The sequence below is a fragment of the Anser brachyrhynchus genome (genome assembly GCF_964034855.1).
Source record: "Anser brachyrhynchus genome assembly, chromosome: 10".
Classification (NCBI taxonomy): domain Eukaryota; kingdom Metazoa; phylum Chordata; class Aves; order Anseriformes; family Anatidae; genus Anser; species Anser brachyrhynchus.
In genome coordinates this window covers 10,570,116-10,595,322 of record NC_137705.1, presented here as the reverse complement: position 1 = coordinate 10,595,322, position 25,207 = coordinate 10,570,116, and the positions used below count along the sequence as shown (strand labels likewise).

The following is a 25,207-nucleotide window of genomic DNA, read 5'->3' as shown; positions in this document are numbered from 1 at the left end:
AATGCTGGAAAAAATACAGACCTCCACAAAAAGGCCTAAGTAATAGGAGTGAACGTCTCTTAAGATTTCAGAGTCCTCATGCAATGGTCTTTTCTGTAGTTAACAAAAACAAAAGCAAGTCCATGTAGAAAACAACTGTAATTATTTGTCATGGGATAGGCCCAAAAACTGAGATCATTCTGCACTTAGGTCTTGGAAAAGACATAATTGTAATAATTTCTAAGTCTGCTTTTCTTACTCTTGAAAGAAATCTGTTCCATTTGTAATACTTGTTCCACTGCTATATTATATGGAAACTAAATAATGGAGAAAACTAAAACAAATTTCTTCACAATTTTGAACCACAACTTTTCAACTCTACGTTGGAGGGACTAGATGATTTATTACTAGTAGATGATCTATCAATCATCAGTTCGTTTGTGGATCTGTCAGTTCAGTCAGGACAACCCATTCAGCTTCTGGCTTTTCCACAGAGGCTGCCAATAAGACAAGCAGCTGTATGAGAAGTAATGTCACAGATGCCACAGTGTCACAAAAAATAATGATACAAGACAAATGCAAATTATCATATTGACCCTCCAAATGGCATATAATTATTCCTACCTTGGAATCCTAGATAGTTTCACGTATATTGACTCTATTTGGCCATAAGTCACTAGTGAAAATACTAAGTGAGGTGCAAAGGATACCATGGAAAAGTCCTTTGACTTCTTAGTTGGACTGCAAACCAGTAATAATTACTCTTTCAACATTTTTTTTTTTTTTAATTAGTTTGCAACCACCTCAATGCAATTTGTCCAGATCTTATTTCCCATCTTAACTACTGAGAGAATCATGTCAGACAGGAGAAAAGCTTTGAGGAATGAAGATGGGAACTGCATGCAATAGTCAAGAAACTTCTGGGCAAGCATATATTGAATTTGGGGTTTGTTGCTAGAGACAGTGATATTTTCTTTTCTACTTCCCTTCTTCAGACCAAAGACAAGAGGCACAGAGATGCCATACCCAACTTAAATAGTTTCTTATGAAAACTACGAACAAATTTCTTCCTTCTTAATTTCACTGACTGTAATATTCAAACTTTTAAAGGTAGCTCCTTTGTCAGTGAGCAAAATTGTCTATTGACATTGTATTTTGCTGCAGAAACTGCAGAGGTGCATTTGCTTTTAAATGTAGGGAGTGAATATACTCTTCTAAGGGAAACAAATACCAGCACCTAGCCATCTGAACATATCTCATCTTCTTCCGCCACTGGATTCAATGGAAATTAATCCAGCCCAAGATGTTGCTGATGAAGAGTATACAAGGGTATGTGTTGTTTTACAGTACATGATTTCTTTGAGAAGCTCCAACAAAGTTAGGAACCTTTCAGGTTTAGAATCTGCTTTGATGACATATTTTAGCTGAATCCAGGGGGGCTTCCAGAACTTACAATGTTTACAAAGCAGAAAGCACACATGGACAATTCTGCTGAATCTAGACCAAATTCCTTTCCATTTGCCAAACATTTCACAATTCTCTTTCTGGTGCATGGGAAATAAGCATGGACAGAGGAAAGCAAATGTAGATTAAAATGTTACTGACTAAAGCATTAGGTTTTTTTACTCGTTAATTTTTGGTACCTTCACTGCCAGGAAATTCTTACAAGTTGCCTCGGATGTTTCTTTTCCTTCTTCATCCTGTTTACAGGGACAAACTAGACTCCCTGTGGGTCTGATACTCCACAATGAAGCAAATGGAAAGTTTTCCATTTACTTCAAAGGGAGCAGGATCTGGTCCTAAGTAAGATTCCTTGTTTGGCATAAAGTAGGTTACATAAGGTAAAACTTGTTTTTCTACAGTGATTTTCTAGGCAACTTGGCTGTCATCTCTCTTGCAAATATTATCTCTTCTTCGAATATCTTCTGCAGTTCTTGATAATCCCCCAACTAAGTTTTCACATTATCTGATCCACACTGTGCCAGTCTGTATGATGTCCAGCACTCAGAGCTGCCAGGAGGTGCACTATGCTGCAGCTGGCAACTCAAAGAGCAGGTTTTGTTTAGAAAAAAGTTAGTCTGTGAGTATCAGCCATGTGAGTAGCATCATGAATGTTAAAAAGAATCACAAAAGCTTCAGAATATATTATAGAAACAGATGCCTATGCTGATATGGCCAACCCCCAAATCAGCACCTCCTTCTGAGATGTTAAAAATTTGCAACCAAGCGAAAATACCATACAACATTCCTGGTTTTGCTGGCTCTTCACCAGTAGACTCAAACCTGAACAAGATTGTCATCCCCACCCCGGCAGCATCCCTACTTTGCTGTTTCAGCTAGAATAGCAGGACATGTGTAAGCAGTTGTGAACTGACATTCAGGTAAGGTTCAGGTAAGGACAGGTCTGCCCACTCCCTACCTTTCCACTACCTTTCCACTGCCCACTGAGTTGCAGCCAAGAGCAGGAGGAGCTTTGTGCTGCTCTGCAGCCCCATACATCTGCACTGGCTGACATGTCTTTTTGGAGGGGACATACCCTGCCTTCTGTTGAGCTCTGAAATGAAATTTGTCTGTGAGAGCTATTTCATCCTATGAAAGACAACTTATTTGGCTACTCTGGTGTACCCAGAAAATATATGATGTCACACTGTACCTTTAATTCACTTGTTGCACATAAAGTGTGTGGGCTGTGTTTCTGCTGATTATAATTGGTGTGTTTAACTTGACGTCCAAGCAGGTTCTCCATAAGCACTACTAAGAACCTGTGGTTTGCCACCACAGCATCTGGCATTCAGACCATCAACATGAGGTTTAGCGTATGGTTTAGAGAATAACCACAATTTTGATGGTATGATCCACATCGTGGTTCAGCCAGCAGGAATTCTGCAATTATAAAGTCAACAAGTTTTCCCTGCATTTTATTATTGTTGTGGAAATATCTTTTACTACTGCTAAAGTCCAAATCAGAAAAACATGCCTATTCAGGAGTGGTGTTTAAACAAATGTCTAAATGCTTTCCTGAGTCAGGGCTCAGGGCAGATTCACCCATGCAACACTCATACTACGTTTAGGAAACTGTCTCTTATTTTTTGGAATGGGGTAAACAATTTCTTATCTCACATTATTAGCCTTTAAACAGTGTTTTTCTTAAAGGCATGTTTATGAAAGAGCTATTTAAAAGTAGTTTAATTTTATTGCTTAATTGCTTTCATTAATGTTTTTGTTGTTGTTGTGTTTTAATCGCTGAATTGATGTTCTCTGCTAATTTTATCCCTGTGAAGGAACTACAATAACCCTGCTAGTAGAAACATTTGACTGAAAACAGTTGTAAATATGCTTTAGGGCTGGTAAAATATGCCTTACAATTCCTTTAAGAATTGCTTTTCACAATAAAGCTACAAGAGTCTGTGTATGCGTGAGAGGGAGAAAAAATTGCATTATCTCAGAGATATCAGCCACCATTTTGCTACCAACACTTCTCTAACGTTCTGTAGTACAGCACATTTATGAGGGTCTTTCATTTAAGCTCCACACAATGTACACTGTTCTGTCTCTAGGTTAAATTAGACACAGCCACCAATGCTAGGAAGTTGCTGTGATGTGACAATCATAGAAGCTGCTGTGTTTGGCCTCATACATTAGGTCCTTGTGTTTTTAAGCTTCCCTGGGATGAACAGACTGCTATGTTGTTTCTGTCCTCAGCTCACCTACCTCTCACCACAACAAAAGTTTGCAGTCTTTTACCACAGCTTTTCAAGGCCTTTCAGCCAGTGCACTCAACCCCACAAATCTCCTAGTAATTTAAGCAAATTTTTCTAGAGTTGTACCTTGTGGGTACATAGAGTTTGCAGTTAAGTGATTTGGAGGCAGGTGCAAAAAACATATGGAGAAAATTTTCACAGGATCTTTAAAAAATCATATTACTCTGCATAAAAGTTATAAAATCCTGCATCCATTTCCTTGCCTTGTTTTACTCATTGTGCTAGAAGGGACTTGGGGATGAGTCTTGTGCCCATTACGGCTTCAGAGTCTTTCTCTTGCAACGTACAAGTTTTCTGCTAAATTATGGACTTTCTCTCCCTTTTTCTCCATTTTGTCAGACAGATTCCTCATAAATTTGGCTGGTCCGGTGCTATGTCAGCCCTGCCCTCCCCCACTCTCCGAACTGCAGCCATCTGCAGAGGAGTTGTAGAAAACTATTTTTCTCTTGGCTTCCTCTGCTCCATTACTCAACATAATTTCACTTGAATGGGAGCTATGCATGTTGCCAAATTCGCTCAATATTGAGGTAAAAATTCAGAGAAGAGTATGCAGGCCCACACTTGGAGTGGGTTTTGAATCTCACACCCCCAGAGCCACTATGGATTAAACAGCAGAAACTCATCTAGTCCAGACAGTGACTCAGGTATTCACTTATTGAAATATTGAGCCCTGCTCCACTTTCTGCCTCCTCCTTTCATAAGACAGTCCCTCAGATATTGTGACCTGTTGTAACTCAGGGGCGGCATTTCAGCGCGACAGCTGTTACTTGTATGCAGCTTGTTATAGACTGATAATGGAGTTGTTGGCACTGTAGGTAAAAATAAAATGACACTAGCTCAAAAATGAAGAAAAATCAAGCTAGCACTGAGGAAGAAAACAATAGGAAAACGGAGAGAAATGTGGCCTAAGGCAGAGCCAGGCGTGTGTGTAAAGACAGACGGAGGTGAATGCAGGCAGAGGGTGGAGTTATGTCTTGAAACTGCCACAGGCCGAGGTTAGCCTGCTATATTCCCTCACACGAAGCATGGATTTTGTACCTCTTCCGGTCTATTTATCCTGTTCTTTGTTACTGTTCAGATAGGGGCTTAGCGATGCCAGTCTGAATATGCAGCTAAACACTGTCACTGATTTTTTTCGTCACCATTACCTGGTTAGTGAATTTGGAACTGGTGGCAGCTCACTCACTCACTGCTGTAGAGACCAAAGCCTGTATGGTCTCAGGTGGCCTTGCCTCAACTGCCCCAGCTCTCCTTATCCCTGCCAAGTTCCCTCAGACTTAATTTACCAGAGTGACCAAGTACAAGCCAGAAATCCAATTCCCTCTGAAAACACCCATATGTGTACTAGTTTTCAGACACACACACTTATTAGACCTTTCCCCAGAAACCAGCAAGTGACATAGGAAAATAATGGCTTTTTTCATTCCTGATTAGAGCAGGAATTTGAACTATCAACCCACCCATGGCAGGCACTGTACTCCCAAGCCACTCATTCTTTTAAGTCTTTGCAAACTTGAAAAAGTTGACGTAATTTTTTAATTTGGTCTCTTAGAAGTCAAATCTGCTCTCCTCAGGACCTGATATTGAAGAATTTATTATAAATCTGCACAGATACACCTCTTAATTAGAAGAGACAACAGAGCCCATTTGAACTGTGAGGCAAACAAAGGGGAACAGGAGACACTAGTTTGTACTTAACCATTCAAACGGCCCAGAAAAGGTCATTTTACTAAAAGCAGGTAAGGGACCAGCCTCTGATGTCATTGCAAACTGCTGTATCCAAAATTGCTCTGGCAACATTACAAAAGTGAATACAGAGCCCAAAGACAAACATTTTCTCCGAATCAGCAACAGTTGCTCTGTTCTGGAAGGCTTCCAAATTTAACCTTCATTCATTAGGGAAAAAAAAAATAGACTGAGAATAGCCCAGGAGAAAGACTAACAACCACAACATTTGCTGAAAAGACAAAAGGTAAAAGAAACTGAACAGGCAGATAGAAAAGCAAGAAGCTTGAGGTGTTATTCTAAGCTGAACAGAGTTAAAAAAAAAAAAAAAGTGGAATAGTGATGGAAAATATGCACTTGTTCTCTCAGCTGCAGATCAGAATTTAGGTGAAATAATTTTGTGTAGGCAAAGGTGAATAAGTATTGTGTAATTTCTTGGAAACACTGTACAATAGTAAGAGATGGTCCTACACTATTTGTTATAAACCAACCAGAAGTTACTGAGCTTCATGCAAAAACTACCAGATGAAATTCATGGTTTAGTGTAGCAGGGTGAGCTAAACGATTGAAATTGATCATTCAGGCATTAAAATCCATGAAGCTACAACCTCCTCTAAGTCATGACTCAAAGCTGCTCAGGTGGTAGATGTACAAATCACAGCCTTTGGCAGCAATACCAGACTGTTGTAACAGCACAACTGTACTGTGAGTCAGATCATGGAATTAATCCAGATTAAGAATATTATTGCCAAGGTAAAAAAAAAAATATATATATTTTTTAATATGGTTTAATTTCACAGTCCAATTTACACATGACTCAGGGCATGATGCAAAAGGCATAGACAGAAGCAGTAACAAAAGCAGAAATATCTTAAATTGTGCTTGCTGACAAAGACTTTACATCCTAAAACCACTGCCTGAGAACATAGACACTATACCAAGACACAAAAGCAGAGTTTGCTTTCAAGTGACTGCTAAATCCAATATGATTGTGATTGAGAGTGTAGTATAACATTTTTGTTCCTGTCCTGGACTAATAATATCTTCAGACTGCCAGCATATCATCCTGTAAACTTCTAACCTTTGCAAAAGCTGATTAGAAAACTGGAAGCTTGATGTAGACAGAATATTAGTATTGAAAGCTACAGTTTTCATCTTTCAAAACTCATAGCATGCATTAGTGACATAACTAACCTTGGCAGAAAACATTCTAAAAGCTGGACTGCAAGAATACAAACCATCACAGGTTATGAACATGGTACTTCTGACTGGTTTTATAAATGTGGTAGTTTATATAATCACACAGTCTGCCCGCCTGTGAGTGCGCCTATTTCTCTGATCCATTTTGCACAGTAACTTTGGAAGGCACCATTCAGTTTCAAACAATTTTGTCAGACCAACTGAACTCTTAACAAAATGATGATCCAATGAAGGGGAATGATCCTTGGAGACAACTAGAGTTATCACAGTAATAAGGAGAAGCAGATGGAGGGAGAGGTCATGAAAATAAATTCCTTATTATTTCTGAAGTACTCAATTATTGCAGCAATGAGCACTGTAGAAAGGCCCATATAGGCCTAAATTCTTTTATATCTACAGCTCAGTAAGCACTGAGTGATGTGGTGTCACATATTGCATGTTAAAGTGAAATATTAGAGATGTGAGGCACAAATCTCCTGGATCTTAATCTTTCCCCTGCTGTACCAACACATTTATATGTATTCATATAAATCCCTGTCAAAAACTAATCAGACTTGAGCTGAAAAATGGCTAGGCTTCTTAAATGACTGCATGAATCTCAAATAAGTCTGTGTTGCTCACACCTTACTTTCAAATCCCCTCCATCTGGATCACCAGCTCCAAGCCTAGAAAGGAGAAGCATTTTTGCCTCAAATGCCTCCTAACAGCCAGATATCCTAAATCTCCCAATAACATGAATCCAGTGGTAATCAAACAATTATCAGGGTCCTGAAGGCTTTAATAGGGCTTTAATGGCTGTAACCAGCCCCACCTGGGACTCACACCCCATGCCCTCTCTCCATAGGCCCAGAGGCTCCATTTAAGCTCAGCCTTGGGCCTGTATTTCTTGTTTGAGCAATGCTGTAGGTGTTCTTGCTTGCACCTCTGCCTCCTGGATGGACATTGGGCTTGTGCTATAGGTGGCTTCCCTCCTGGTAGACCTGTTATATTTGTTGTAGCTTGTCTCCCCTTCTGTTTCTAGCGTGGGCTTTGGTCAGGTGTTGTAGGTTTGGTTCTAGGCCTGTCTCTTGCTGCTCTTGAAGTGAGGGCACAATCTTTGCTGTGGTCACTATCCCTTTATGTCCTTGCTGTTCCATGATAGTCATCTATCATATCATCTACTTTTAATTCTACCTTCCTTTCTAGGACTTAGAAAAACATGTGTCTCTCCCTTATATCTGTATTTCTTTAAATATTTTATTTACTGTGGTTTGATCATCCAGTGAGATCCTGTGTATCCTGAGGTCTTGTGTTATGCAGGGAGGACAAACTGCTTTTTGGACCCACTTAAGAGCTGTTAGTGTATTTCAGCAGGGAATAACAAGTCGCAATAACAAGTTGAGTGTGACTCTCACATTCTTCCTTCCCTGAGCAGATATCTCATTTCCTATTTTATCTAACAATTTCCTATATATCATTCTTGTTCCTTCCTGGACTTCAATCCCTGGCTGCCTTTCCTATCTCTTCTTCTCTAACAGAACACATTGTTTCTCTTGTTACTTACTTCTGCCCCTTCTATCCTCATTTCACATCTTGTTCAAATGTAACAGGTCTCTTCACAGCTCAATTTCTCCTCCAGTCTTTCTGTCATTACCACTTACTGAGTTGCTTCTTTGCTCTCTTCTTTTGATTCTCTTTCGATCCTCTTTCTGTACTTGTCACTTCATGTTGCACTCTCCTCCTTAACTACTTTCTCCTATGAATGCAGCCTGAGATGATTCTCACTGACTAAACATCTTCTACCCAGTCACACGAAACACAGGCACATTTGTGTTCTCTTCAATTATCCTCTATTATTTTCCTAATACCTATTAGTGCTTCTTCCTTGTTCTAAGCCAGTCATCCTTCCATGTATTTTGAAGTATATTTGCAACTGTTCAATAGTAGGGAGGCAGGAAGCTTCCTTTATGCCTCTGTCTTACTTGCAACATGTCATCCCTAGATAGTATCCACAAACTACGACTTGCAACAAAACAAATCAGTGGACAACAGATAAATGAACGCATCTACTTAGCTTCAAAGACCAACTTCAGTCTTCCTTTCTCACTGAACTTTCCTGTTTACTCTTAATAATTGTTCATGAGTGTTCACACCATCTGTGCTGTGCACTGTAAGCACAGGGTCCTGTGGAATAATGAATATTTGATCATATCATTCAAGGCTAAAACAAGATTGCATAGTTTAATTCTGCCATTTCCCAGCTGTGTAGTCTCTGTATTCCTTTCATGTGATTTTTATTGTATAAAGAAAATGTATATTTTGTATACCTATAATCTTTTTGAAAAAAGACAATTTACGAATGTTGTGCTGAAATACACAGGCATTTCCTGTAAACTAAGAAATTTTTGGTTCTAGTCTGTTTTGGAATCAGTTGCAAAGTTCAGAAAGTCTGAAGTTTGGGGGTCACTAAAAAAAATAATTCTATAGTTCTGGGTCAGGCTCACTTTTTCCTCAGTCCTGGTCCTTTTCTCTGTTCTATGGTTTCTGAAAAGGACTCATTGCTTTTAAGTCACTGTGTTCAGAGGGGGAACTAAAAAGCCTGAAGACCTGAATTCAGATGTAGAAAAGCCCAACACTGTTTCTTATTGGTATTATTGTTTTTCTGTAATTTGTCATCATATTTAGTACTTTGAACATGGATGACTTTCTTGGACAAAGGTCTGGAGAGGCATCCCATAATGTGCTACATGCTGTATCCTCCTGAGGTTTGCTGGTGCTGAGCCCTGACAGAGAAATGCATACCCTGAAGTCTGTGCTCAGTCTTCCGTGAGGAGGCAGCCAACCGCTCTGTGCAGCAGCAAATCTGCCAGCTGGCCAGAGAGGGGCAACGGCATCAGCTGCAGCCTATCCCCTTTGCTAGCTGCATGACATATCTGGTCTGGGAGGATTAAAAACCAGGGCAGCGGAGAGCAAATTGCTGCAGGGAGATGGCTTTGGGGGCAGGGGAGAGCGCTCACTCTTTTTTGAACGTTTCTGTCTTGATCCTAAGCTACCTGCTATGAGGGATGAGATTGAGGGAGGACTGCAAAGGGGAAGTCTGACTTTCAGGAAAGACTGTGGAGAAGCATAACTCACATTAGTGGTGAGATTAAAGGATTACATTCAATTCACACCACAGTCAAAATGAAATCTCAGTTTCTGCTTTTTGTGTAACATGCAGTGGGCAGAGCTGTGATGGTGGTTACAGAGCTTAGCATCCTGAACTGTGCACGGGGGAGAGAGTCTAGTCCCAGATTTCATTTGCTACTCTAGAACAAGTGTCTCCCTCCATGTGAAATACATGCCACTAATTGACAGCTTCTTTTGTGGTGGGCAAGGAACAAGACCTATGGTTCCACCTTTCCTCAAATAATTTCTCAGAGGCCTTTCTCTGAGGCATTGCAAACATATTGCCATCTTTTCTTAATAAATTAACAACAACAACAAAAAAATGTGTAAAGCACTTTTTGGAGATAGTTCATTTATAGAATCTCATGCACCTGTAGTGGACCTGGTTATTATTATTGTGTGTGAAACTAATTTCAATAGTACCTTTCCATTTGAAGGCTGGACTCGCCCAGTTTTGATATCAAGTTTCTAGCGTGAATACCTGATTTCAAAACAGATATGTATTAAAATATTTTCATGAGTAAAATTAAATTATCGTATTCCACTGAAAGCAGGTAAGTACAGAGGAAGCAAGATCTTTCTTCAGATAACTTTTCAAGCAAATAGTCGCAGAGGAAACTACATTATTCAGCCATCTCTAGTCAAGACTTTTTGTCACTTCACTGTTTCTCCTTCAAATATTTTGTGAACTTCTGTTTCATCGCTTAGGTAGGTTCATATGTTTAGTTCCTGTAGATCAACTCTGTTCTTCATCCACACCAGTTTCGGTTGAACATCTTCTAGTTTCTCATTATCTGGTAACAATATGGTCAGAACTGAAACCAGTAGTGGAGGTACAGTTTTCTCACAACTGAACAATAAATAACTATTTCCTCTCTACTTAGAATCACAGTGCTTTTTCTTACACAGTCCAGAGTTTAACTGGGTCATTCCTGATCATCTGTTCTTTGCATATTCATATGTAGGCTGGTAAATTGGTGCCTATTGTACCTAGGTCTATTTCAGCATCTGTGCTGTCCTCATAGAACATGTGGTTTGGATTGCTTCTCTGTGGGTCTGCTGACTGGTATTTTTCCAGGTTTCACAATTATTTTTGCTCAGTTTTTAACTGTGCTGGGAGGTCCTGGATTACTTGCTTGTTTTTCTAACAATTTATATTTTAGTAATTCATGATGATTTAATTACCATCTTCCAGATCACTGTTAGTACCAAATAAGACAGGGTCCAACACCCTCTGTTAGGCTGTGTTCTGTTCTCCTGTGACTCAGCTCTGCTAACCAAGACTGTATTTGACACTGTCTGGAGGTGACAACCTGCTCTGGCTTTTTGCATGCTCTTATCCTGAATTTATCAGTTAAAATAAGCTGCATTTATTTACATAGCTTAAACAGTCTGGCCTCTGTCCATTGTCCATAGAAGTGAAATAGCCAGCAGAAGGGTTAAATTGTTGTCACGTGTGTTTAAACTACAAGATAAAAGAAAAATCCACTTGTGAAGAGATGAAGCTACATGTATGCTCCAGGCTCTGTGGGTTTCTTAACGGAGTCAGGCAGCTATGGGAGAGCTGTGCAGAAGTCCCAGATCTTCACGAGGCTGTTGGGCACTACACTGTGTTAATGCTTGTAACTGTTTGTGTTCTCTTTCCCAACAGGTCCATGGGAAGTGTGTGTGCAGACACAACACAGCAGGAGACCACTGTGAGAAATGTGCACCACTATACAACGATCAGCCTTGGAAGCCAGGAGATGGAAAAACAGGGGCACCAAATGAATGCAGAAGTAAGTGGGAGGGGGTTTACTGATCCAGGGCTTCAGGGTGAGCACTGACGATGACAGCAGGCAAAGTTCTCTAGCTGAGACGTCATCAATTCACATTAATGGTGCCATTACAGAAATGGTGATAAGTTGCTGGTCCTTGATGGAATATTTCAGTATGCTTATTGTTTTACTGCAGCTGATGCATTTGGGCTATTGGAAAGTGGAATTCACAACGTGGAAATCTTTTTGCCCACACTTATATCCCCTCCTGCATTTTAGCGTTCTAGGGTTTTGTGTAAGGCTTACGATACCATCAGATAGGTTTGTTTTACTATGAGAATATGACACAACTTGCAACCACCCAAGCTTCTTGGGTGTTCTCTGTGTTGCAATTTTGATTTTTTTTTTAAATGAAAGTCAAGGATTGCGAGCAGAGGAAATGTGTTGTATTCAGATATTTCCTCTATGATTCACAGTAGGAAAATGATACTATTTAAATAGCATGTCGTGCCTATTGGATAAGCCTGAAGTACATTTCCCTGTTTCCCATCAGAGTGTCGCTGTCATAACCATGCTGACAGCTGCCATTTTGATCTGAGTGTTTGGCTGGCATCAGGAAAACGCAGTGGTGGAGTCTGTGATAACTGCAAGCATAACACAGAGGGACATCGGTGTCAAAGGTGCAAACCAGGGTATTACCGAGATAAAGGGAAACCCATGTCTTCTACAGAGGTCTGCAAACGTAAGTGATTACTGTTATATCCAGTGAAGATAAATGAGTGGTGGAAGCCTGTTGAAAGAATCAACTACTATGGAAGTATTACTATCCTTTCTTTGTATTTTGTTCCTAGACTTCAGTTTTCTGATCAAAGGTAATTTTCCTGATTTTCTGTGGCTATTCCCCTGTGGTGTCACAATTTATTTTTTTCTGCCAACTGCTATAGTTCTCCAAATTCATTACATCCTGGCAAAAAGTACATTCCTGTTGTGCTTGCATTCAAAATAATGTGATTCTGTTTTTCACTTGAGGCATGTTTCATTTAACTTTTTCCTGCAACTCTCTTAAGACTACGGGCTTATGTGTAAGATTTTGTTAAATTCCATTTGATTGTGCAACATCTGTGAACATAAATGTATATGATAATGGCTACAGGAGGTGCATATCCATATGGGAACAGATGAATCAGAGCTCACAGTCTTATCTCTGAATTCTACAGCTGTATTATGGGGTGTTCTGCCCAAATTAATTGCCTCATTAACACTTCAGCAGGATGTGTTAGGAAGTAACTCACATACAAAGGCACTAACATGCATGTATAACCTCTGGATCAAGGTAGTTTGCACCCAGACAGTCTGGAACATAGCCAGAACAAGCCCAAATCTCCCTTACTTACTGTAGATGTTCTCTGAGTATTCTGCCAAGCTTCACACCTCTTATTCCATCTGGCATCTATTTGGGAGGATGCTATTTTCAACAATGTACGTAATTTTGATTCTCCCTTTGGATAGTCTTCCCTTCAACTCAGACATCAGTTGCCGGCATGGAGAACTTTGGCCTCTGTCATCTATACTCGTGTCTGTTGGCAGCATATGCCTTTGAAGTTTTCCTAACACTTTGATGGCCTTCATCAAGATTTCTCTTAAATACTCCTCTCCCTGGGACTAATGTCCTGTGATATTGCTTAAACTTTCTGTGAACAGCACATCCTATGCTTCTGGTCTTTTGTACGCTTTCCACTGGAATATCTTCCCAATTAGTGGCAGCACAGACTGCTTCCACATGACTCTTTCTCTCTGATTTCATAATTTCCAAAGAAAACTGATCAACAGACAGGGTTAGGGTGAGTTTACCTAATTTACTCTGTATCCCATAGTGTTCTACAGTGGTCTCTCTTCAGTCCTATTTTTATTCGGCGCAGATTTTCTACAGGGAAATGTTTGTAATAGGGATACATCTTTATGCCAGAAGACTAGTTTTCAGTCTTATGGTATCTGAAAGTATTTGTGTATGAACACTGGTATACAACAGCAGGGTGAAGGTGTAGTAAGCAATGTTATGTGTAATATTAGATAACCAGTAAAATCAAGGTGCACTGGAGAGAAGCAGAGAGGAAAAAAAATTGTTTGAAAATAGAGCCTACCTGTGTGGAAACCCTAGAACAGTCTGCCTGGGTGAAATCAGACCTTGACTCTACCTCTGCATCTTTTGTCTGGTCCCATTACAAGCCTTGTAGTGCCTCCTGCATAGCAAAAGAAAATCTATTCAGAGGGATAAGCTGAAATTTACATTGCTGAAAGAACTTTATTCCTATCATGCCAATCAAGCACAATAACATTCTTTTCACCTGGGAACATGCTGCTGCCAGCAGAAGGCCCCCAAATGCAATTGTTTCCACTCTGCGTTGTGCAATCAAGCCTAGATTGCTGCCACTCCACTCTTGCCACCTGAAAGTTATATGTGTTTTCCAGACTCCCTGTACAGTCAGTGGAGAAGCAGTAGGATGTCCAGAGGATGATTTATTGTGTTCCAACATAGACGCCTGTGATAGATGAACTGAATTGCACTCTGAAGGGTATCTATTTCTTTTCCCTGACTTAAGAGGTATTCTGGATCACCAGCCTGCACTACAGTTTCTGTTGGTTGAGATGAATTGAACAGGTTTGATCAAGCATTAACACCAATAAGTAAACCTGACTTTATCTGTGCATAACTGAAGTCAATGAGACCTTTCACAGGCATGTAAAGTCGTGCATGAATGCTTGCCATATTAAGGTATAAGGGAAGGGCATGCATTTCACTCTTGAGAGCATCAACTCCAGTAGACTGGTGTGTGCATGATGCTTGTACTTGTGTGGAAAAAGAAGGGATATTCCAGATATAATTAAAAAGTTAAACTTATATATAGTGAGGAGTGTGTGTTGGGGGGGATTTAGTCTATGCCTTTTCTTATCTAAGGTGAGGAGGACAATTCCTACAATGCCCTTTGACAAATTACCTTAACAAGGTAGCATTTTGTATGATGAAAGAACTGATCCCCACTTCCCCGTGTGATATGTAGGCAGTGTGTATGTGTGCACTTTATGCCGTACCTCTGCAGGCAATTTTCAGGGACCATTACCATACTTTGGACATTATTATCAGTGACAGCAAAAATGGAAACCATGGGGCAGACAGGCAGAATTGTTTTGGTTAGACTCAGTTTGACTGAGGTGAGATTTCACCTTCAGAACCACCACCATCTCTTTATGCCTAGTGCTGATACTAGAATCAGACCTCATGCAGATTGTAAGACAGAGACCATCTTCTCCATCCTTTATGTTGCAAGACCTGCAATGCTGTTAAGTGTAATCTGATGTGGTATGAGTAAATTGTTCAGGTTGTATGACCCTAAAAACTCTGGTTACTTGTTAAAAAGTACTAAAAGCAACAATTAGATCAGGTACATTTTTTTTTTCTCAGCCTGCTGATTATAAATTGAAGAGCTGCCAATTCTGGACCAGAAGGTGAGGATTTACATGTACCACTTCACAGAATCACAGAATAGTTGAGGTTGGAAGGGACCTCATCAACTCACTTTGAGAAAACCATGCGAACAGTACCAGGCAAACAACACTAAATAACCCACCTGCTGGGCAAATGCTGAAAAGCAGTAATAAACTGCATACATCAGACTGAATGGATTATTTTGGTGAGAGCAACCTGGTCCTCAACTTCCCATTTTGAAATCAGAGAAGAAAAATCTCCATGGGAGATCAAAACTTGACCCATGTGTACAGTGGATACTGAGCTGGGAAAGGAAATCTGATGAAAAAGCTGAATGAAATGCTGTGCTAATCCCTTTGAGAAAGCACGCTTGAAGAGTGCTCTGCCATCCAGAGCAAAGTCTAGGTTCAGCTGTGGCAGCCCCCTCAGGCTCCCAGAAAGTGAACAGGACGCTGCCCAGGCCCAGAAAGTCTTTAAGCATTAGTCATAATAATGAACAGCATTGTCTCTTAATCGCTGCTAGGAAAAAAAAAAAGTTGTATAACAATTGGATGTCCTGGCACTATCCAAACCACCCTTTGCTGACCCTCCAGTATGAGACTGCAAAGACATTCACTTGGAAAAAAAAAATAAAAAAATCTGTTGAAGTTTGACATGTAAGTGTGAATCTGCTATCCCTTTTCATCTGCAGAGACATCCCTTTGCTTCTCTTCTTCCTTGCAGCTGGGGATGAATGAGAGCCAGGTCATGTACAGAGACTTGTTTCAACACTGTTTAGATTTATTAAATTAAAAAAAAAGAAAGAAAAAGGAAGGCATGAGAAAAGTCCCAGAGCCAAGCCTGGGACACCTGCTTGTTATTGGGGGTGACAACAGAGGATTAAGCAGTTTGAACATAGATTTGTATGAGAGCTTTGACTCATAAACCTAATTGTTTCCTAACCAATGGTTAGAAAAGCTGCTGTATCCTTGGCTCTTTCCTGTGGCTTATTTGGAGGCTTAAAGGATCCTTCTGAAATGGCACCATCTTTTGTACTCACACTTGGCTTAGCTTAAAAAAAAAATGCAGGCATGTAGACCCATTAGAAAGGCTCTCCAGGAAAACAAGCTTTCTACTCTAAGCACAAGGGTTGAAAATTAAAATGTGACCAGACGCACATGTACACACACTCTGAAAAGCTCTGCTGCTCTTCCTTTTACTTCTGCACAGAGGGAGTAAACTTTTAATTGTGATATCACAAAGGCCTGATCACATCTTGGTTCAGTCTGTCTTAATCAGCCCTGACCACACACACAGCTGTCTATCTTATTGCCTTCAGTTAAGAAGCATCGTTGGCTGAGTCAATCCCCGCATCTGACATGCTTTAAAAATTGCTCTGACTTGGTCATATGCTCAAAAGATGCACATGTATATATTTCAGATTCAAAAGGCGTTGTTGCCTGTTTTTCATCAAATAGCCGGTCTGCTCACAACTATATCTTCTGCAGTGTAACTAGACAGAAGTTTAAGGGGAGATGCCTCAAAGTCCACTGAGCTACTTGGACCTCTTGCTATTTTCCTATAATGTGGGACCACACTGTTGCAACCCAGATTACATTTTACATCTGTGTCTAATTACATGGAGAAGACAGCTGTGCTGAGGGCAGACAGATTTATTGAAGACTTGAGTGGAGACTGTTGTATGAATAATTCATTTTTTTTATTTCTTGTCTCCCTCTTTTACAGTATGTTACATCCAGTAGAGTGACAAAAAAACTTAGAGTAAAAGCCAAGAGGATGCTGCTAATACACAGTGAAGTGTTTTTCATTACACTGCTGTCAAGGGGAGAACCCATACAAACCAGCCATCTCTGGGCCAGAACTGTCCGCACACCGTCCCTAACATAATTGATGATGCCTTTGACAAACAAGGCCATTGTCATGCTGGGTTATGTTTTGTTAGACAGGGAGGTGGATAAAGAGAAGACTAGGGTTTGCCAAGAGGAAAGAAGCAAAACTCAGCAGGGGAAGGTTCTTTGTTAAATATTGGGAAATGTAAAAGGATGAGGTTTTGGAAACTTGCTTTTCTGTTCCTTTAATTATGAGGTTTATTTTCAAATCTGTGATACTATTAAGCAGATAAAACCCAGTCATCAACAACTGTCCCTTCAGCATGTGGCAAGTGAGCTCTTATTTGGGGAGTTTCCTTAGATGCATAACTGCAATTTGGCCATAACACTCTGTAAGCCAGACAATGTACACACCCAAGCTGAAATGCTAAATAAACACAGACTGAGTAAAGCATTTGCAAGCCACTTGTATAACTCATCTGAAAGTGTTGTACATTTACTGATCCAGTTTGCTCTCTGATCCACCAGAAGGCTGTCCATGTTTCTAATTGGGAAATATGCCTCACAGTTCATTTGGGAACATCAGTTTTCCTCAACTGCAGTCCTGAAATAAATTAAGAAACAAACTCAAAACCAAACAAACAAGACAACAACAACAAAAAGCACGCTTTTTTTTTCTACCTCCTTATCAGTTGTCAATGCTGTCATTCACTGTCCTGCAATACTTTCCCTTAGGGATAGGCTGGGAGAAGACCTTGTCTTGAATCAGAATCTAGACTTGGTAATAGGGAGGCTAATGATGCTAAGGATATACCCATCTGTTATGTGACCCTCACTGATAAAACATGAAAACTGGAAGTAAAATAGGAATGAAGACAGATCCAGAAGTTGCAGAAATATGAGGAATTTCAGGTGAAAACTCCACAGGCAGATCCTATCTACAGAGATACTAGAATGAAATCAGAAACCTGGATTCAAGCCAACATAGATGTTGGCAACCTCTGACTTCTTGTCAACCGCAGGCAACCTGCATTAAAGAAAGCATGAGTTTCTGCTCCTTATCCCCAAATCTAAGGCATCCATTTTTTTTCAGTGGCGGATGGAACTAAATGTCTTCTTTTTTAGGATGATGTAGTCAGCCCTGCAAAAATCTGGGCAAAAGGAATTCAAGTTGAGCAGCGACAAATCAGAACTTGCCTTTGAAACTGTCAGTGCTAATGAGCGCTTCGTTGTTACACCTGCTCTCCAGAACTGACAGCAAAATCCCTGGGTTTGCTCCCAAAGTCAAGACTGCTTTGTGGCAAACAGGCGAGCCTGCTGCCATTCGCCTACCAGCTCATTGTGTTGAGTACATTGCCCATGACAGCACGCTTATTTTCTGTCCTTAGGCTATTGTGCTAATGTCCCTTGAAAACAACTGACTGAGATCCATCTACAGCAGAGTGTAATAATATTATTAAAAATACTGGCATAAAGAACACAGAGCATGGTGAAAAAAATAACTATGTAGTAAGCAGATCATAAGAAAAATGCCTGTTAAACAAAACTTCTCACCCTTTTTCTCATACTGTTTTTGGAAGATATTTTTTCTTGAGCATCAAATGTGAGGTTGTAGACGAAAGTGAATCTGCACTTGCTACAGTTAACACTCTTTGTAGTCATATACTCCCCCTCCCCTTGGAAAATGACGTGTGGAATCAGAGCATTCATTTGTTCTACTATCTGTGAGCTCATGAAGAAAAGTAGTTTGATTAGTAGCAATGATGGGCAAACTTCAAAAGCTTTGGAGATCATGTTTGGTTCAGATAACCATCCAAAAGGCTGGCCCCTGATCCAAGCTATCCAAACACCTTGGGTGTCCAACATTTAACCGAAAATCTCTGTTAAAGCAGGTCTTAGCCATAAGAGTTTCATTCCTCCCCTTTTCCAGATGGATGATGTAGTGATGCATTTACTTCTCAGTCTCTGCTACAAGCAAAAGCCAGGGCACACCGCTTTGTTAATATAAAAGTTCAGCTTAGTTCTCCTTTTAATCTAATTTGTTTGAATATCAAAATGGGTGGGTATGTTTATTGCTTTTATTTTACCTATGCAGAGCTGTTGGCACAAGGCTTGACCATTTCAGCTTGCCTCTTCCCTGATGAGGAGAAGTCAGCTGAGCCTGGCTTTGCAACACTAGATAGATAGATATAGATATGACTTTTCATCTCACTCCCTTATGCTGTCACCTTGGAAATATACTGGTGCCATGGGACTATGCCAATTTGTAGTATTTGAAGGCAGAGTGGCCCACAGGAGATGTAACTACTGCTATGTTGTCTTGAGTTGCCAAGGCTGGTGTCAAACATGCGATAGCATTGAAGATCTTTTATTTTTTCCTTGTATTGCTCTTCAGCTATATATGAAGTATGTCTAGTGAGTTTAGAGATCCTCTCCCATTCTGTCACCTTTTCTTTCAAGAAGACTGTTTGTGTGTTTGGACAATAAATTTAATCAGCTTCCCCCCACACCTACAGTACTGCATGGTGAGACATCCCTTAGAATTCCCAGTGAAGGAAATTTGTGGACTTTTTGGAGGCAGAAATTGAAATATTTCAGGTCATCTGAACCACCTGCATAAGCCACATCTAGCCCCAGAAGAAACACTAGTTTTGTGCTGTTTCCTTCATAGGAAAGATGAAATATATGCAGGCAGTAGCTGACATTTGAGACCATATCCATGTTAGTGAATCTTTCTGTGAATCACCTGAAAGCCTCTTGAAAGTTGAACGCACAGTGGAGGCCTCCTGCCACTGCTTCAAAACCTTGTATGTTCCAGACTTGTGGAGCAGGAAAGAATTTACTTTCACATACATGAGTCTTGGTTGGATTTGTTTTGCTGTGTTTAATGAGTTAGAGTATTGCAAGCACAGGCTGACAATGCAATGGTTACCTGCATTGTTCCGATATAAAACTGCTGAGCATCAGGAAGAGGGAAGGGGTCTACCAAGCCTTGCAAAAATGTCACTTAACCAGATGACCCCTGGGCACATAATCTCAGTCACCTCTTACCGTATTTCCATAGCTTGCTCCTGCCAGCCAATGGGTTCAGCCAACGCAACTTTCAGCAGAAGCTGGCGATGCCACCCCAAGACGGGATTCTGCTACTGCAAGCCAGGTGTGGCGGGCCCCAACTGCGATAGATGTCTCATGGGCTACTGGGGCTTTGGAGAGAATGGCTGTCGTCCTTGTGACTGTGCCAGAGACTGCGACCAGCATACTGGAAACTGTTTCAATGGGTAAAGAAGCCCTTGTTTGGGTTCGCTTTGAGATGGGATTCTGTAAAAGTGAAACAAAGTTTAGCTGAAATAGTGCAGTGATGACAGTAAATGGAGGATGCTGGAGGGGACCAGGGGATGCACATGGTTTGAAAAGGTGGCTGTAAGTCATAAAATGTCTCTTGGATTCCATTTGGTGTCTGCCACACATGTAAATCCATTGTATTATCCAAGGCAAACTAGAAATGATGACTTTGGCAGTAATAGGCAAGTCCACCGCACCAAAGTAGTCTGTACAGCATTTCTAAATGCACCTATTTGCCTTGGAAATAAATGGAAGAGTCTGGAGAGCTTGCCTTTCCTCTGTGCCCAGGGTAAAAAGTTACAAGGTCTCCCTTTTTGTTTCTGGAAGGCAGGCATCTGCACCCCAAACATGCTTTAATCTCAGTACAGAAATCCCATGGCTTGCTTGCTGGCTGGCTGCAGCATTATTGGTTCTGCAGGTATCCTTAGATCATAGTGGTGCCAGCAAGCGACCACTAACTTTGAGTCACTTGGTTCAGTAAAAATAAACAAAAAAACAACAAAACCAAAACTAACCTCAAAAAAAAAAAAAAAAAGCAAGGAAGGCTCAATACACAGTTATTTCTTAAAAATATTAAGTCAGCAGCGCTGCTGAGGCCTAAATAAAAGCCTAGATCTTGTTGTTTCTCTGTATGGCATAAAGTCTTGCACTTATTTACACTCCCAACCTGGAGAGAAAGTTTACCTGTCTGGATGCAGCTACATGCTACAAACACTTGCTTCCCCCCTTCTTGTGTCCTAACCAAGTCTTCTCTTTTTTGTTCCCTTCCAGCTATGACAATGAGCCATTCTTCAATATCCCCATTGGGGGACGAATCCCTGACCTTGTGCAAACACCAACTAATGAGAGTGAAGATGAGTGGAAATGGAATGACCACGAGCAGGGATTCTCTGCCCTGAGGCACCCAGGTACAGCCCAGAGTCTGGGAACAGCGGGAAGCTTCCCTCAGTGCAAGCTCTTTCTTCTCTCCACCCCTACTTAAATTCTCCTACTCGTCTCTAGCTCCAGTCTGTCCCCCATCTGCTGGCAACATCTGCTGATTTGAACTATCGTTGGTTATTATTATACCTACATTGTTATTTTCCAAACAAGGCTCTAGTTTTTTCTAGCACTTTGTTTTTGGAAACTGATGAGACATAATTAAGATTGTGTGAAAAAACACTCTCCATTTGTGGTCCTAATTATAGTCACAATGCTTATGAATTTGCACAGCTCCTTCTCAAGTATTTATTCAGTTTCCCACAACTTCAGATGCCACTTGCAAAAATATCATGTCAGCTGTCACTGAAATGCAGCCACCTCTGGGGTGGCACACAAATGATTTTAAGAATAAGGAATTCCTCATGGCACAACAGCTCAAAAGAGAAAGCAAAGAATTATACTGTATCCAGCTAATGACGCAAGCTTATGGAATGAGGTGGAGCCTTTAATACTTTAACGGTTGTCGGTTTTGCTTGCCAAATGTGAAAGTCAGCACTTAATAGCATCAACGACTTTGTAAGGCCCAGAGGTAACAATGCCACCTGTTGCATATCAAGACTTCCCCTGAGAGGAATATTGCCTTAATAACAGCAAAGTTCAGCATTTCTTAGCTTACGTGATTGAATAAAACGTATTTTTACCTACTTGATTTATACCTGGATCCAACAAAACTCTATTAAATATCAGTTTATTATCTATATAATAGGCCCCATGAGGGCTTCATTTTACTCAACAGTACTGATAAGATATCAGACCAATTACTGTATCATCTAACAAGTAACAGATTTGCAAATAGCTGAGTTCACTCTCAAACTTCAGGTCCACCCAGATTATAGAAGTTACATACATTTAAATTTATAACTGAATAGCATTTGCTTGTCTTTCCTCTCTCATGTCCTGGCTCTTCTCCAACACCTTGTGTTCTGTGGTTTTCCTGCTAGAAAAGTGTGTGTGCAAAGAGAAGGTGCTTGGAAGCGTCACTGACTTCTGCCAAATGAAATATGCTTATGGTAAGTAGATGACATGCCCTCAAGGTATGATACTTTCACTATGTTTTCTATGCGTATTATTAGCTGTTAGCAGAGAAGAATTACAGAACTGGCAAAGTCATGAAATAAGAGGTAGGATTTCTTCTGCCCTTTTTGTCCAGCGACACGTCCAACTTCTGATCAGAGCTGATCAGTGAATAGCCTGTTTCATACCAGGTTCCTTGGTGTCTCCTTTCCACCTTCACCTTTTGCAGCTGGAGTGCTATGATTTGAAGTCTGTGGATCTCTAGATCAAGAATAAATGATAAAAGTCTTGCATCTAAACTGCCATTAGTTTTGCACTCATTGTGCAGGCTCACGTGGCCATGCTTGCTTACTGAGAACATACTTAATACTGTGGGTTATGAACACCTGGTTCATGCCATCACATGAAGAAAGGAAAGCTTTGAGATTCAAAGGTTTGATGTGTTTGCGTCATGACACAACAAAGCCTGCTTGTGGGGCCTATCTGGATGAGACTACTCTGCCAAAAAGTTATGGATCCTACTAAGTTAAAGGAGCAGAAATTTATCATGGCAACCAGATGTTAGACCACAAAACAAAAATACTTTTTCTGGTTTGTTGTGCAATCATGGAATTTCACCATGTGACATGCCTACAGTCTGACAGGAAACTTCCTGACTTCCTTCCTGTGGAAGAGACAGTCCCTTCCCACAGGACATGAATTTTGAAAGGTCAGAGTTAAAGCTATACAAATTCGACACAAGTTTTCAAACTGTCAAACAGAAAAATCCAGTTTTCCTCTCCAAACTCATTTGGAAGGAACTATGAATGCTGTGGAACACACCTTCTGTAAAACTTCAGTGTTTTTCATGTCTTCTTCCAAGGTGTTAAATCACTTAGAAATTCATTGTTGGTCTTATCTTGATGTTTTCTGGCAGTGATAAAAGCAAGAATCCTATCAGCTCATGACAAAGGGACACATGCAGAAGTTGTTGTGAAAGTGAAGAAGATCCTGAAATCAGGCAAAGTGAAAATAGCTCGGAGCAACAGAAGCATTTACCCCGAATCCTGGACCAACAGGGGATGTACCTGTCCCATTCTCAATCCTGGTAAGGACAAAATGCTTATAGTACTTGTTCTGTGGGGTCACACTCAGATGTTCATCAGTCTCACCCTCTATATCTGCACTGCTGCGAATTGGGAATAACTCCCTGAAAAGAAGAAAGCCATGCAGTGTGAGACTGACAGAGATCAAAACCAATTGTGGTAAAGCAGTTCCAGGTACGTAAAGCAGAGTAAACCTATTTCTTTCTGTGGAGTATTAAGAAAAAGGACAGCTCTAAGGCACTCCAGGTTTAAACACTCAAAGCCAAACCACACTTCCTTGTGGTGGGTGTGCTAGGAGGCAGTAGGTGGAACCTTTATCCACTGGACAGGAGCTAGACTTAAACTACCTTCAACAGCTACTGTATGAGCAGTGCAGCTACTCCAGCCCACACCTTGCTTCCCCTGTAAACAGTGGTGGCAATTCTGAGTTTTTTGAGTAACAGTTCATTAAACATCTGTGAGAGACAGTAACTGAATGATCACCTATTAGGGTGCCCCACCACTGCAGGTTAGCCCTTGTATCCTGCCATGAATGCCTGATGGTTCCGTTTCCTGAGGTCTGAATTGCTGTGGAGTCTCCTAACTGCGAGAAGGAAGCATGGATTGCTGTGGCAGAACACACGGCTGTCATACTGAACAGCCACGCCAGCTGAGCTGCACAGGGCACGTAGATTAATCCGGCCCTTTAGGCTGCCCACCAGCCAGCCCGCATGCAGCCTCTCTCAGGCACTTCAGTAATTGTGTTTATTTTGTTTCTCTCCAGAACACTGACAATGCGGTCTTTCTGTTGCCAAGAGTTTCGACTCTGAGTTCCTTCTTGTCTTTACTCCAAAAAGTTTCGTTCCACAGATGGAACCCAAAGAATTGCTCTTTGGAAGTTAAGTGGGTGGATATAAAAAGGTTGTCTGCCTTCCATCAGGATGGATGTACAAATCTCAGCTAAGATCAAACAGCCAGCACAAAATTTTACAATAACAAGTAAAATTAAACAAACGGAAAACAGCAAACATACAAAACTTATTCTGGGTGTATGACTTTAAAACACTATTCTTCCCTGAACACCTCCACATAGAGGCTGCTGAAAATAAAAGATCATAAACTGCCAGTCCAAATCTAGTCGTGCATAGCGTATTCTGGCACTTTCAAAACCAGAAAATACACGTGCAGTCCATGCTCTGCACATCTATTAATAATACTACAAAACCAAAATATCCAGCCCCGCACGTAATTTGCAGTGGGTGCCCCTTGTTTCCTCCAAGTTCTGATCAACAAGGGAATTTTAATTGCCACAGTTCATAAAGCACAAGGAGTGCTTATCTATCTAAGTCAGGGACATGATTTTCACTGGTACTTGTTCCTAGTCTGCACGTGCAGTTATCTACTTTTTTGTTCACAGACCTTGTTCTTTGAGGCCCACATACCTGTATCTTAAGGTTATAGGTCTAAGAAGTCTGGCTTACTATTATCATATATAATAATTGAATTCTGCTACTCATTATACCTACACAGGCCAGAAGTAATGCTACTGAAGCATACAGAGTTATACTGGCTTAAAACAAAGGTCAGAGATCAGACTCAAAACTGGTCACCTGCACACTGAGGTAGTGAATTTGCAAGTGGTAAATCCACTGGAACTAAATCAATTTGTACTTGTAATTTCTGCACATATTTGTACGACGTTTAACCTGTGTGTCCAGGAGTCAGCACTGACAACATGCCCACGAAGGTATCTATATAGGTAAGACTGCACGTGCACAAGCTGGGATATAAAAACTGCATGAAGCTAAAATGCCACAATACCACATGCCAGATCATTAAGAAATTGAGAAATTCTGTGTTTAGTCTTACTTTCTTCTTAGTTCTTCTTAGTTTACTTTTTATTTTTTTTCCTCCTTCAAACTAG

General features: G+C 40.6%; 1 protein-coding gene and 1 long non-coding RNA gene across 4 annotated transcripts in view; one reads left to right on the top strand and one right to left on the bottom strand.

Moving 5' to 3' along the window:
* LOC308200708 (netrin-4-like) overlaps positions 1–25,207 on the top strand; it is a 54,803-nt gene that overhangs the window by 25,417 nt on the left and 4,179 nt on the right. The window contains exons 4-10 of one of the 3 annotated variants that reach the window (XM_080606936.1): positions 11,464–11,590; positions 12,123–12,311; positions 19,947–20,160; positions 20,996–21,132; positions 22,147–22,215; positions 23,136–23,306; positions 23,420–25,189. In XM_080606936.1, coding sequence (XP_080463062.1) covers positions 11,464–11,590; positions 12,123–12,311; positions 19,947–20,160; positions 20,996–21,132; positions 22,147–22,215; positions 23,136–23,306; positions 23,420–23,436 — 924 coding nt within the window. In that variant the 3' untranslated portion in view covers positions 23,437–25,189. Of the gene's footprint in view, positions 1–11,463; positions 11,591–12,122; positions 12,312–19,946; positions 20,161–20,995; positions 21,133–22,146; positions 22,216–23,135; positions 23,307–23,416; positions 25,190–25,207 lie in introns of those variants that run through there. The other 2 variants (XM_080606935.1, XM_080606934.1) reach the window with 2 other exon arrangements.
* LOC308200732 lies at positions 17,116–20,071 on the bottom strand. Its single transcript, XR_013955757.1, has 2 exons — positions 19,934–20,071; positions 17,116–17,486 (listed from the first exon to the last, which is right to left on the bottom strand). It is a non-coding gene; the product is annotated as an uncharacterized lncRNA (long non-coding RNA).